The sequence below is a fragment of the Vombatus ursinus genome, unplaced genomic scaffold (assembly GCF_900497805.2).
Source record: "Vombatus ursinus unplaced genomic scaffold, bare-nosed wombat genome assembly UNPS02014830.1, whole genome shotgun sequence".
Lineage (NCBI taxonomy): Eukaryota > Metazoa > Chordata > Mammalia > Diprotodontia > Vombatidae > Vombatus > Vombatus ursinus.
In genome coordinates, this window is record NW_020954608.1 from 48,781,758 (window position 1) to 48,797,835 (window position 16,078).

Consider the following 16,078-nt stretch of genomic DNA (forward strand, 5'->3'; position numbering starts at 1 on the left):
TGAAAGGTATCACTTCCTGCCTCTTCTTTTTGTTTATGAAGATCTTTTACCTCTGGGTCATGTATCTATTAGAAGATTACTGTGTGTCATAAAAGGTGTAAGATATTGGCAGTAAGCTAATTTCTTCCAGACTATTTACCCCAGGAGTTGAAATCTTAGTCTTAGCAGAAAATTACCAAATCCTGTTCTATTATGTTCCATTGTTTCTGTATCTTGTGCACCTAATCTCTTTCACTAGTCAATTTTTTCCTACTTTTTAACCAACACAAATTGTTATGACAATTGCTGCTTTGTAGTATTGTGTGAAATATAGTTCTGATTTCTTCCTCATATTTTTATTCCCTGTATTTCCCATGAAATTTTTCAACTTTTGTTGCTTAAGATTAATTTAGTTATTATTTTTATAGTTCTGTGAAGTAACCCTTTTGCAACTTATGACACTGAATATATAAATTAATTTAGGTAATATAGTTATTTTAACATAATGGGATAACCAAAATAATTTTTTAAAAATGTAATGGGATAACCACACTATGTGCAATTAAAATCTCTCTGAAATTTCATTTCTATAGTGTTTTCTAATTATATTCATATAACATTTGTATGTGTTTTCTTAAGTCAGATCCCAGATATGTGATACATTCTGAAGATTTGTTTAATGGAATTTCTCTTTCTATTTTCTTCTTGTTGGGTTTTGTTGGCAAAACAAAAAAATTGATCTTTGTTGTGGATTTCTCTTATATCCTGATACATTACTGAAGCTATTATTTCAACTAATTTTTAATTGAATCCCCAGGGCTCTCTAAACAAAGCATCATATTATTTGCAAGGATTGTTAATTTATTTTCTCTTTGCCTATGCTTGTTCCCTCAATTAATTTTTATAGCAAATAATAGAAGAGACAATGGACACTTTTGCCTTATTGTTGATCTCAGTGGTAAAGCCTTTAGTGTTTCATCATTACATGCTAGTTCTTAGTTTTAGATAGATAACTTTTAGCATATTAAGTAAAGGTATATTTGTGGCTAAGCTAGTTTTTTTTAAAAAAACCATAAATTAATATTGTATCTTGTCAAAAGCTTTTCTGCCTCTATTGAAATAATCACACAATTTTATTATTTTTAAATTAATATGGTCTATGATGTTTACGATTTTCCTTATTAAATCAATTCTGCTTTTCTAGTATAAACCCAATGTGGACATAGTATATAATCTTTTTAACATGTCACTTCAACTTCTTTCTTAATTTCTTAAAACTTTTTCATCAATATTTATTAGAGCTATTAGTCTCTAAAGTTTTTTTAATATCTCTTGATTTAGGTATCAAGATATTTGTCTTTTAGCATGAGTTCAGTAGTATCTCTTTTTCCCTATTTTGGCAAGAAATATAATATTTGAATTAATTATTTTTCAAAGTCTCTTAATTTGTCTTTTAAAATTCCTCATCCTTCTTGGCCTCTCCAAAGTCTTTGGTATTTTTGACCAACATCTCTTCCTAGATATCCTGTTATCCAAATATGATTAATCCCTCCATATTATAGGGATTAGGGGTACAGATCTAGAATATCTGTGTAAAATTTTTGGCCCTCCCTTCAAATCAGAAAAGAAGTCTGAATTATTATGGTATTAAAAGACAAAATATTTTGATATTATGCAATACTATACATATATTTTATGCATTTCTGAGTTTCTAAACTTTTTCTGTGTCATCTGCTGGCCTTCACATGTTGTCTATGACTTCCACAAAATTCCCCAAAAATTCCCATTTAATTTTTTATGCTGATCTGAAACATATCAAAACTACAATGGAGAAAGTCATGATGTGGAATGATAACTGTAGAAGGGTGGGTGGATGGATAGATAGGTGAATAGATAGATGGATAGATAAAGTATTTATCTATCCAAGCACTTACGATCCAGGTATTCTGCTAAGTGCTGAGAAAATAAAAGCAATTGGAAAGACAGCCACTGCCCTTCTAGGACCTTATATTCTAATGGAGAAAGAGCTGAAAACCAGGCATGTTGAAGAAGGTACATGTGGGGACAATGTTAAAAAGTACAGAGCTTCAGGAAAAAGGTGAACATAGCTAACAGGTACTTATTCAAATGGTGGTTCCAGGGAGGAACTCACTAAATAGAGAATGGGACCACAGGAGAAGTATCTTCCAGATTGAAAAGGCTGCTGTGGTAGAGGTGGGGGAGACTGGAGAATAAGGAGTGGAGCCAGGAAAGATTTCCCTTGTAGGTGTTGTTGTTGTTGTTGTTTTTTTATAACACTATTCTCTTCTAGTCCTCCTCCTTCCTAGGTGATGGCTCTTCCCTAGTCTTCTCTGCTGGATCTTCAACTAGGTCATGTCCACAAACCATATCTGCCCCTCCAAGGCTCTGTTCTAGGCCCCCTTCTCTTTTCCCTTTATTCTGTTTTATCTGGTGATCTTATCAGTTCCCATGTTCATTTATCAGTTCTATTCATGTGATTCCCAGATGTGTGTGTATGTGTGTATGTGTGTATATATGTTGTCTCTCTTCTGTACTACAGTCCTGCATCACCAATTGTCTTTTGGACAGATTGAATTTGATGTTCCATAAGCATCTCAAACTTAGTATGTCCAAAACATAACTCACTATCTTTGTCTCCAAATCCTCCACTCTTCCTTCTGTATTTTGGTGAAAAACACCACCAAAGAGAGGACTGAGAGGACTCAGTCACCCCGACTCATAATTTTAACATCATTCGTGACGCCTCTGTCTCATTTACCCTATGTATGCAATCTGTTGTCAGATCTTGTCATTTCTACCTTTACAAGAACTCTAGTAAATTTTCTTTCTCTTCATTCACACAGCTACCACCTTAGTACAGTCCTTTATCAACTCTCAGGTGCACTATTGAATTTGTTTTATAACTTCTTAACCAGCCAAATATCTCTTCCACTCAAATTCATGCTCCCGTTAGCTGCCAAAGTTATTTGCCTAAAGCACAGGTTTGACCATGTCACCCCCACCTTCTAACCAATCAACTCTAGTAGCTCCCTATTCCATCAAGAATAAATATAAAATGTTCTTTTTAGCATTTAAAGCCCATTTTAACCTATTCCATTCCTTCCTTTCTTGTTGTATTATATTTGACTCTGCTACATCCTCTACAATCCAGTTACACTCTTCTATTTTCTGTTCTTCATATACCACACTCTATCTCCCAATTCTATCACCCTTTACTGCCTATCTCCCATAACTGAATGTTCTATTTCCTCACCTCTGTTGCCTCACTTCCCTGGTTTCCTTCTTGATTCAGATGAAACACTATCTACTTCTCAAGGACTTTCTTTTTCTCTCCCCAACCTCACCCCCACTTGTATTTCCTTCTTTTTGATATTGCTTTCAATTTTATATGTATGTGTATATATATATATATATATAGTGTGTAAGTGTACACATATATAAGCATAGATATATGAGAGCCATGTATGTTCTGTATGTATATCATCTATCTATATATACATATATCTATACATATATATATCCATGTATCTATGTGTGTATATATGTATGCATATACACATATATACACACACAGCTCTAGATCTGAAGACATATCTCTAGATATAGATATAGATAAATATCTTGAATGCATACACTTGTTTGCATATCCTTTTCCCACACCATTAGAACGTGAACTCCTTGAGAACAAGGGCAATGTTTTTGTCTATCTTTGTGTCTTTAGTGCCTAGCATTATGTCTGTCACATAGTAAACATTTAATAAATGCTTGTTAATTGATGGATTGACTGACTAAGACCCAAAAAGAAATAATGAAGAATTCAGAAAAATAAGTAAAAAATATAGCTCTAAAAGGAGATTATGTATTAACATCCTAAAAATGAATCAAATAACATCAAAGAAACATGAAGAAGTGGTAAAAGAGGATGATTAGAAACAAAACCAGTTACAAAAAATTTTGGGATGCTACTATGGCTATCCTCAAAGGGAAAATTGTACCTCTAAAAATGGAAATTAACATAATTGAAAGAGTAAGAATTAATGAACAGCACACAATGTTTAAAAAATCTTTAATATCAACAGATTAGCAAATTTAAAAGAAGCACAATCCATCAGATTGTCACAGCAGGCCAAAAAAAGAAAAAAGAAAAAATACTGAAGGGGTTGTCAGAAAACAGATACATTAAAGCACTGTTGTTCATGGAGCCATTCTGGAAAGCAATTTGGAACTATTCTCCAAGAGCTACTAAATTATGCAGACTTTTGACTTTTTGACTTTTTTTTAAACATTCCAGATTTTAGAATTTTATTCAGTACAGAAATAGAGTTTAGTTCATTTCAATGTCTGCCTTCACTTTTGACACTGTACATATCATTGTGTTTCTATTTTTTTCCAGACACTGAAGACTACAAACTACATAATATCAACAAATAAAACTGCCATTTATTGAAGGCTCACACACATGAACATCTTAGGCAGCTCCATGAAAAATCTAGTAGTGTCAGGCAGTAGAAAGTTCCTAACCCCTTCTGATTTAAAAAAAAAAACAGTGAAAAAAATAGCAGTTATGGATGCCTTATTCATTCCCAGTTTTCTAACTTTCTGTCCTTTGAACCTACTTTCCACTGAGTTGCTGTTGAGGGAAGCCACTATGATCACTTTCTACTTTTCCCAAGCTTTTGCTTTCTCATTCTTCATCTTCTTCACCTCATTCATCATTCTCACTATGATTTTTACAGTATAGTTTATAAATCCATTGTGACATATTTTCAGTACATTTAGCTTTGTCATATTAGCATGCACATTGGTAATGGTAAGTCTTAACACAAGCTTTTTTTTCACATCCAATAGCAACAAACTGGCCACAGAATATACACTTCATTCATTTTCCTCGCTTAATCTTTTTAAGGACATTTAATATCAAATTACCAAATTCTTCTCTTGATGTTGTTGTGGGTTGAACTGTGCCAGAAGAGAATGACAAGCACTTATAATGTACAGTCTCCTTTTTGGCATTAAATATATGAAGCTTTCCTCTTGCTTCATTTTCTTCTTAACCTATATGACAAAATCTACATTTAGGCCTGGTATCACTAGGACTTCTTCTGTGTAGAGACCTCTCTCTATAGGAACTGCACTCTATTTCATCTGTGCCATGAGATCTATCTTCTTATTGCCCCTTTAAAGTATTTTTTCTTGGCCTACTGGATACATACCCCAAAAAGAGAAAGAGAAAAAAGACTCATGCATACAAAAATGCTGCACTTCTTTTTGCAGTGGCTAAAAATTAGAAACTGGGGTATGAGAAAAGAATGTGTCCATCAATTAGAAAATGGCTAAATATGTTATGGTATATAAATATGATGGAAGATTATTTTGCTGTAATAAGTGATGTAAGGGATAATTTCAGAGAACTTGGATAGACTTGTATGAAGTGATACAGAGTGAAATGAGCATAACCAAGAGAACAATTTGTACATGAGGAATATGGTGAAAATGAACAACTTTAAAAGACTTAGGAATTCTAACCAACATGATGATCAAACACAATTCCAGAGGTTTCAAGGTGAAACATGCTACCTACCTGCTAACTAACAAATAATATACTCAAAGTACAGATTGACTGGTTTGTTTGTTGTTGGTTTTTTTTTTTTTTTGATCTGGCTATCGTAGGAAGTTTTTTTTTAAACTATAGGTATTTTAACTGGGAGTTTGTTTTTCAGTTGGAGTGAGGGAGGAAAGACAGAAAATGTAGATATGAAAATAAAATTTAATTTAAAGAGAATAAATGAAAAAGTAAGCACCAAAAACTGAAGCAAAAATAATAGTAGTAATATAAATGAACCTTTAATCTGCATGAAAGAAAACTAGGGGAAAAATCAAACTACCATAGGAAATACTTGACAGAATGAAATCACAAGTGATAGAAAAAAATTTAAATAATTATTAGGACACACATGTTAGCAAAACCAAGAATTTAAAGGAAAGGGATCATTACTCCCCCCCAAAAAACCACCACCAAAATTAACAAACAATTCATTCTCACCTCAGAAAGAGAAATTGAATGAGCTTAAGTGAGTTGCCAAGGAGGTGGAAAGACACTTGGTCCTGTTAGGTTTATAAGAAAATTATACCAAATGTTTTAAGAGATATATTCCAAATTGGTTTCAGTAACTGAAAATACAATCCTCTGACAAATTCTTCTCACTAAACAAATGCAGTTCCAATGACTAAATTATGGAGAAAACAATCAAAGAAAGAGCTATAAATTCACATCCCTGGTGAATATTGTACAACAAAATACAAAATATTTAAATAAGATGCTAATCAAAAAACTACAGAATCTGACCAACACTAGTAATATATAATCGAAATCATATATCCCTACTCTCTCCCTCTTCTCTTCATCAAATCCAGACTGATCTCTTTCCTAAAACTTTTTTTTTTCTCTCTTTCTAATCCATCCTTTATGGTCCACATGATTTTCAAGTTGGTTTTCCTTTTAAGATCATTCCCTCTCCAAGTTTACCTTCCTGTCTCACTTTTAAGTTTAATGTAATTATGCACTAAATTCTTATTGTGTTTGTGTATGTTAGTGTCTGTGTTTTCAACTCTCCTTTGTCTGACTTAGATAAGAGTGAGGTCCATTAGATGCCTGCTCTTGCCACTTTTTACTTCATGTTTGTATACTCTCCTCAGTCCAGTTAGGAAAAATAGTAAGTTCCTTCTCCTTTACTGACTGTTCTTAAAAAAAATTAAAGTGTTTGGATAACAGCAAGTTTCCTCAACCATCTTTAGAACAGTTTAAATTTACAAAAACATATATTTCATTGAAGATTCACAAAATATCTTCCTGAATTTTCTGAACAATACTCACTTTTAAATAAAATTATTTCCAAAAACTTGAAAGAAATATATCATGATTTCTAGTTCAATGTTCCCCTCAGTTCCTCAGTTAACCTTACCTGTAGTCACAACTCATTAGCTTACAGCAGCATTAAAGGATGACCTGAGGCTAAGAACTTCATCCAGAAACCTTATAAAATTTCTACTTTGCATCACCTACAATGTGTCAAACATTCCTTTACTAACAGAATTACAGTAAAAGATTATTATTTTCCTAAGCCAACTCTTAGCCAATTCCATATAATATCCCAAATGTCTCATCAACTAACTAATCAACAAGAAATAACAGAATACCTACTAAGTGCCCATCACAGTGTTAGATCTTGATAGATACAGAAAATATAAGAAAAATTATCCCAGATATCAAGGACATTACATTCAATCCATTTAGGGAAAATAATATAACTGAAACAAAAATAGAAGACAACATACAATTACTTATTAAAATGTGTGACAAACTCAAAGTTCTGGAGGTAGCTGATGTTTACTAGACCAATTGTGTAAAGTTTCTTGAAGGAGGAGGCTAGAAAAAAATATCTTGTGCATAGTAGATGCTAAATGATTATTCAAATGAAATCAATGAAATAAAAATATTGAGGAGAAACTTGACCTACGTCTTAGGAGTAGGTAGTCTTTGAGTAGACAAAGGAGAGTAAAAAGCGTATTTTTTAGGAGATGGTGAAAACAACACAACCAAAGACAGGGAGATAAAAATGAGGACATTGTGTCAGTAAGGCAATCAAACTGAAGAGACAAGTCTGTAAATATTGTTGAAAAGTGAGAAATCAGATTAAAGGTAATACCAGAATTGTTTAGCAGTAAACTAGAGACTTTTGCTATGCCACTTTTGAAATGGTAGAGCAATGTGACAAGGAATAAATGAATAATTTATGGAAACAGGTGAGGATATTTATTTACTTCTCACTAGCTGTGCCACAGTTATGGTCTAAGCAGGGCTTCTTAAACTTTTCCACTCGTGACTCCTTTTTGCATTTCAGCAGCATTGGTTAGTGTTGTGTGGCCTGAGGGCATGCACAGTGCAAAGTGTGCATGCTTTGTGTTCAGAATCAAGGCTGTAGTGATGTTATGTGATGCAACACAGGCAAATGCTGTCAGAAACACTTTGGACGCATTATGTGTTTGATTTTTAATTAATTTTTGGTCACTGCTCATTCAGAAACTTTTTACTGTTGCCAAATTTTTTATGACTCTACATGTGGTCATGACCCACAGTTTAAAAAGTGCTGGTCTATGGGGCTGTGATTGCATAATTATTTAATAATGAACCTCTGTACAAGCATAGAAGGACAGGGAGTGTCCCTTGTGCCGGCCGCGCCGTGCACTCTCCTCCTATAAGGAGCAGGCTGTCAGAGTCATACTTACCAGTCTTCGGAGCCTACCCGGATAAACACACAGAGACAAGCCGACCAAGAGGTGCCAACACCTGAGCTTTATTCAGAGGCCATCACAGCAAGGCCAAGCAGGAAGGCCAGAGCAAGAGAGCAGGAGCAAAGAGAGAGCAAGCTCTGACCACGACCGTTCCTTAAGTACCTACTTAGCCCCTCCTCCTCAGCCCGCCTACTAGTCATTGATTGTAGGGTCAGATACCGGAAGGGGATGTCTGAGTTTAGCGCACCAAGGGAGAAGAAGTGACGCAGGAGGCTAAGACCGGATACAGGAAGGAGGCGTCTGGGATTAGTGCATAGACAAAGGGAGAGTACGTGACCCAGGAAGTCGGGCCCAGATACCGGGAGGAGGCGTCTGGGGTCAGTGCTACACAAAGGGAAAATACGTGACCCAGGAAGTCAGGAAGGACACAGGAAGGAGGCGTCTGGGGTTAGCGTTGTACCTAGGGAGGGGGCTAGACAAAGGAACTCGTTCTCTGCAGTCCCACTCCCACGTGGCACAGCCCCCTGCCTCAGGAGCACATGCTCCGGCTACTTTCTTATATTCTGTTCCTTCCCCAGCTTATCACAGCTCCACATAGCACTGCCCACTGCCTCAGGAGCGTGAGCTCCGGTTACTTCTCCATATCCAGCCCCCATCCCAGTTCACCACAACTCCGCCTAGCACAGCCCCTGCCTTGGGAGCGTGAGCTCCGGTTATTTCCTAATATCTTGTTCCTACCCCATCTTGCCACAATCTTCACTTGGCAGTAGTCAACATCAGACAGTCCCTCACAGTCCCTGAAAAGAACCAGAGGAGAGATGCCTGGTCACTCTGTGGATTTAAGCCAGCCCACATTCCTCACCTGTCCAACAGATGTACACATCTTCTTCCTATTATTCACTTCCACATTATGGGGAGAGAATTAATAGTGAAAAATAAGACTTCTTAAGCTTAAAACTATCTAGGTCTTATTCTACGAAGCAGACAATTTTTGAAGTGTTTCACAAACATTAAAATGATATAAAAGTATCAGTTATTGTGCTAGTTATCATTACAAATAATAATAGTAGAAACACTTAATACTTGTGCCTCAATAACTTTCTGTGATAATCATTAAGTCATTTGGTCAGGAAAGGAACTATTTCATTTCTATCTTTCTATCTCTAACACCTAGTACATTGTCTGGTATATAGTAGGTGATTAATACATATCTGTTGATTGATGTATTGATTAACTTTCCTGTACTGCACTTAACTCATTTATAAAATGAGAGGCTTAGACACTAGTTCTCTACTAGCTACAGTCCTATGAACCTCTGACCTCTCCTTCTACATAACATCTCCCCATTTAGTGTCCAATCTTAAAGAACTCTACTCTCAGCAAACTCTAAGAGTTTACAAGCATCTTACAAAATAATCCTTGACAAGCTATTAGTGGAGGCAACCAGACAGTGGAAACACAAAAAATATTTTAAAATGCAATAAAATAGTGTAAGATGATCTTGATAAAATATTTTTGTAATTTTAATTATAATATATAAAATAACAATAATAATATGAATGTGATAAATAAGGTCTTTTATTGTAGTTTCTCAAAACATGTTTCTCAATGTTTCTACTCGTAATTATTTTTCTACCACTAATGAAGATTAGTATTTTATCTTTATTACATTGATAGAAGAAAAATCACATTTCACACAAATAAGCTATTAAGAATGGTAGCAAAATTGTTATCACTTTGATAAATTAGAGAAGCCTCTTTTTTTTACCTCCAGCCAAAACATAATGTGATGTTCAGGTCAAAATGCTTATTTCAACATATTATCACAAGAAGTATATTAATCTTTTTTTTTTCCTATGAAGAAAAACCAAATCGGTCATATTTATCCATGGCACATGGAATACTTACTTATCCATTTATGTTTATAGCTATCTAGGTCTTTAGAATAAAAAAGAAAATTGTTTTGGTGGACCAGTCAAATGAATAATAAGCAGATTTTCCCCTTCTATTTCAGTCAGGGTAGAAGGTTTATTTAATTCTTCTGGGAAGAAGTTGACATATAGAGGAGCCAGCACCCTGATCATGTCCTTATTCCTATCTTGTTGCATTAGATATTTTGGAGAATTTTACCTTAGCTGAGATTGGTTCTCTCTCTCTCTCTCTCTCTCTCTCTCTCTCTCTCTCTCTGTTTCTCTCTTTGTGTGTGTGTGTGTGTGTGTGTGTGTGTGTGTGTGTCTCCCCCGCCCCCTCTTTCTTTTTCTCTCTCCTTTGCTTCTTTCCCAGTGGGAGAATCCAATAACTGGCATATTTCTAATTGGTATAACTTCTATGATTTCTGTTTGCCATAGGCTTGGATAAATAAGTTTATTTAGTATTCACTATGTATGATGGTCTTTGTGCAACTGACATTTAGTGGGAAAGAACTCAATCCTTTGTGTATATAGCTAGGAGATTCCCCTGTTAAAGGGGTGGTGACCAAGAGTAGAGCTAGAACCTAGAAATTATTTCCCCTCAACTGGCAATATTTATGGAGAAAGATAGATATAATTTTAGTTCTATACCTCCTTTCTGAGGAAAGTAGAGTAGGCCAATCTCTTCCCTCCCTCCAGTGCATGAATTTAAAGTCTTCCTCATAGATGAATGGTCAAAGGAGACACTAGAAATACCTATTCAAACCTCCCTATAAGCCACATCTAGACAAATACATGTAGACACACATAATTTACACTGGCAATACACACATGCTCACTCTACATGTGTAATAGAGATGATTGAATATCTCTAATTATTTGGGGCCATAATTTTGTACTCCACAATCTCTTCCCCTCACCAAAAGGGTCTTGTATCCCCTCAGGAGAGCACACTCCATAGTTTGGAAAATTCTGGTTTGAGGTATCTTTCCTCCTGGGCACATAAAAAGGTCCTCTGAAAACCCTTCCAACTCTAAAATTCTATGATTTGATTTTTTTTAAAAGTTTGAAATTCTAGTGATTTCATTTTGTGCCACAACAAGCATTTGGGAGAATATTTTAGACAAAGAAGTTTTCCTAGAACCTGGAAATTTTCCTCAAAACAATACTTAAAGGGCTATTTACCTAGTTAAACTGGTTTATAAAGTTCACAAGCAGAAATTAAGGATGGTTTTCAAAGGTCACTCATTTCCTTGTGTGTCCTGTCTACTTCTTGTTTAATTCTGGTACTCTGGGGCATTTGGAAATAATAATAATAATAACAATAACAATGCCAGCTAACATTTACAAAGCACTTATTAAATGTCAGGCACTATGCTAAGCACTTTACAATTATTATTTCACAACAACTCTGGGAAGTAGGTGCTATTATTATCTCCTTTTACAGAAGAGGAAGCTGAAGCAATCTGAGGTTAAATTTTTGGCCTAGGGTCACACAGCTACTAAGTGTCTAAGGAAGGATTTGAATGCAGGTCTTCCTGATTTCACGCCCAGCCCTTTACCACTGTGCTACCTCCAACTCTGTTTACCAATGTTTCTGACTTTTCTATTACTTTTTTTTCTGTCCCACCAAACATAAACTTAGATGTGAAGGGGGAACCACTACCAAGGAAACCTTCAGGATCAAGAGTTTGCTTAAGTAACATTTCCAAAGGAGAAAACACACCCCCTTAAAACTGCATGTATATTCATGAGGCTAGAATTCTGTTTATTGAATATATGAAGAAAATTCTATGTTACTGAAGTCTTATACTCTCACCATACACTTAGTGGACCTAGTATTTGAAAACAATCTTTTAAACCTTCAGATTAAATCACTTCTTAGCTCAAATATGTGCAAAAACATTAGCATGACTATTTATAACCTGAAATAGGCTCATTAGAATGTTGTTTTTTTGTCTCTCCATTTACTATAGGTACAATTGGCTGATGAATCTAAATGCAGTTATTGCCTTTCTGGGAATATGTTATGTCCAGCAATCAGTGGCCAGAAATTTTGTTTTCCTTATCCCATTTATGTCCATGCTTATGGCTCTGATTACTGTTCACATGGTACACAGTGAACTGATTTACCAACCAGAAAAAGGTAGGTGAATATCCTTTGTGAACATTACCATTTTATTTTTCAACTTTTGCCATTTCACAGAATCACAAAATTTTTGAGTTTGGAAGAATTTTAGGGATAAAGATCTGTTTCAGTCTAACCTATATTCCCAAAAGAACTTGCACTACAACATATCTCATAAAGGGACATAGAGTTGCTACTTGAACACCTCTAATAAAAGGAAGAGAGTCCACCATCTCCCCAGGCAGCCCATTCCACTACTACACTGCTCTAATAGGAAAGTGTTTTCCTGATATCAAGTATAAAAGTTGCCTCTTTGCAGCACCCATTCATTGATCTTGGTTCTGCTCTCAGGGGTCAAACAAATTGAATTCTTCTTTCATATTCAGCCCTTCAAAAACGTAAAAACAGCAGTTATTTCCCCTCTTAAGTTTTCTCCAAACAAAATATCCCGTCCTTCAACTCATTCACATGGTAGTTATTCAAAATACTGCCCTTGTTTGGATGATTTCCAGAGCTAATCAGTGAGCCCTTTCTAAAATGTGGTACTCCAAACTGGACCCAGTATTATAGATATGATCTGACCAGGGCAGAGAACAGAGAACTATTACCTCCCTATTTCTGGGAACTCTTTCTTTCTTAATGTAGCCTACAAATTGTTACCTGCCATATCTCACAGACTCATTTAAACTTAGAGTCCTCAGGAATCTCTAGATCCTCTTTTAAACAAACAGTACCTGGCAGAGTATAGGTGTTTAATACATGTCTATTAACTAGCATGTTTTGCCAATTATTTTTACTTGTGAAGCAAAATTATTTTTAATCAAAGTTCAATAATTTCTTTTTTATTAATTCTGTGATATAATTGGAATATGAAATTCATGAGGAAAATCTCTCTACTAATGCAGATCAGCAGTAGCTCTCTAACTTATAGCCCTAGAGAACTGCCTGTGGTAATGAAAGTTAAGTGACCTGCATGGGATCACACCATGATTATGTGTCAGAGACAGAACTTTAATCCTCATTAAATTCCATCCTATTAGACTCAGCCCAATATTCTAGACTGTCAAGATATTTTTTTTGCCTTGACTCTATTATTTACTTTTAGTTATCTCTTTCAGTTTCATCTCATGTATAAATTTGATAAGTATACCGTTATGTCTTTATCCAAGTCATTGATGAAAATGTTAAATAGTACAGTTCCAAGCACTTATCCCAGGGGCAATGCATTGGAAATTTCTTGCCAAGCTAACAACAAACCATTAATTTTTTTTTATTTCAGTCACTCAACCAGTTCTAAATACATCTAATATTGTCTAACTGACATCCCTCTATGATCTCTACAAAATAGCATGAGATATTTTAGTAATTTTTTGCTAAACCCTAGGTAAACTCTATAGCAATTCTGTTTTCTACTAGTTTATATCTGTCAAAAAGAAAATAAGATTAATCTGGAAAGACTAGTTCTTAAGATCATGCTGGCTCATTGTGACTCTTTTCTAGAGGTTTACCTGTGAAACCTTTAATAATACATTCTAGAGTTCTCAAATCAAGCTCTTTGGCCCATATATTTTGCAGATTCCATTCTTTTCTTTTTGAAAAGCAGGACAAAGTTTACTTTTTACCACTGTTACACTACTTCTCCTTTTCACTATTATCTTTCAAGTATCTTTGACAGTGACTCAACAATCATATCTGCCATTTCTTTCAGTATGCAAGGTATTTGTGTACCTTGAATTCTTTAAGGACAGCTAAGTACTCTCTTACTATCAATCTCCTTACTTATCTCTCCTTATTTTCTCCTTGAACTCTTTTGACTGTTTGAATTTCTAATTTACTCTTTTCTATTTTAAGATATTAATGATTATACCTAGTAATAATACTTCCTGTCAGTTAGTTAGTAAACATTTATTAAGAAATTACTATGTGTCAGGCACTGTGCTAAACACTGGAGATGAGAAGAAAGGTCCCTTTCCTCAAGGAGTTGACAGTTTAATAGGGGAAGACAATATATAAAAAGAAGCTGCAAAACAAAGGATGGAGGGTGACAGAGGAGAAGGAAGAGAAGAAGGGAACCTGACTAAGGGGCATGATGAAGTCCTACAGACAAATGGGAAATGATGAGGCATCTGACTTGGACCCATCCTTAAATAACGAATTTTCCTCTGCTGAGACAAATCACATTTCCTTTGATTTAGTAAATGCTCTTCAAGAATATTGTAGGCAACAAATTCATAATGGTGTAGCCAATCTGTTGGCAAATTTCTGTTAATTGGAGGTCTGGAGGGTGGAACAATAAACTCATCCTAAAGCCTCCCTTTATAGATCAACTACTCTTCTTGGTTTCAACTCAAGAGAACACCATGCTCCCTCAGTTTCCAGCTTCCTTTTGAGTATTGTCTTCCTTCGTTAGATTGTAAGCTCCTTAATAGCAGGAACTCTCTTTCTTTTTATTTGTGCTGGCTCATAGTAAGTGCTTAATAAATATTTATTGAATTGAATTGGATTGCTAATTTAGTGAGGCTAATCATTAGACCTGTTCTAGAAATCTTTCTAATTTCTTAGGTTCTAAAAAGTTTCACTAGTCTGACTTTCAAGAAGTCCAGGTGACTAAGTAGATATTTAACATACAATCTTAATGCTTCAAATTTCTGTAATGATTTTTAAAAATTAGAAGCCTTCTATGATATATTATCAGGCTTTATCCTTGCAATAGAATGGCTCTATTGGGTAGGTATTGCAGATACCATTTTAAGTAACTTTACAATGTTACACATGAGTCTTTCTTAAAGTCTTAAAGATTTTCTTAATGAATTAGTAGATTGTTTATGGTCATAAGATTCTGAACATGGCCAATCTCCTCTTAGCTCTGAAGCTAACCTGGGTTGGTCTGGTTAGCACTTAGATGAGAGACCACTTGAGAATACCAGGTACCATAGGCTTAAAATGGAGAAGGAAATGGCAAACCACTCCAGAATCTTTGCCAGGAAAACTCCAGAGACAGAATTGGCATGCTATATAGTCCATGGGGTCATGAATAATTGGACACAACTGAACAACAATGGATGGAAAATTTTGAATCAGCATCCAGGTCTGAGCCCTAATCATATGATATTTTGACATTCTGAAAGACCTCCAATTTATGAAACATTGGTCAAAAATGGTAAAAAATGAATAACTTGCTGACCAACCTTCTAGTGATTTAAACTTTCCAAAATTTGCCATTGACAATAGAGTCACAGACTATTGCTGAGTTCATGTGCAAGCCTATCAGAACATACACTCTACTGGCAAAGCCTTTGAGAATTTGAGGTGATTTCCACACCACAAAAAGCCATCCGAGTAGGATTTTAATGAAAAATGCTGATAATAACCTAAAGAAAAATCTTATCAACCCACAATGTTTTCAGTGATAATAAGACCTTATTAATAAATCATAATAATATTTAATGATTAATAATATATTATATTATAATAACATATAAATGATGTGCAATTAATAATAATAATAATAATAATAATAATAATGGTCCCTGTGGCAGACTGTATGACCACTTGCAGAACACTATTCTTGGATCTCCAAAGGGAATCATGAAAGGAGGTATTCTGGAACTTAGAGCCATGGGTAGGAGAACATTCAAATCCTTGAAGTGATCTTGAAGCTTCCATTCTGCATAATACTGAGGTGTGAGGTGTTGATAATAATAGGAAAAATGTAAAGGAGAGAGATTAACAAATCTCAGATTAACAA

General features: G+C 34.9%; 1 protein-coding gene across 1 annotated transcript in view; it reads left to right on the plus strand.

The window, feature by feature from the left end:
- SLC15A5 (solute carrier family 15 member 5) overlaps positions 1-16,078 on the plus strand; it is a 134,930-nt gene that overhangs the window by 23,640 nt on the left and 95,212 nt on the right. Inside the window, exon 3 of the mRNA XM_027838583.1 lies at positions 12,179-12,348. Within this exon, the coding sequence (XP_027694384.1) occupies positions 12,179-12,348 (170 nt within the window). The remainder of the gene's footprint in view (positions 1-12,178; positions 12,349-16,078) is intronic.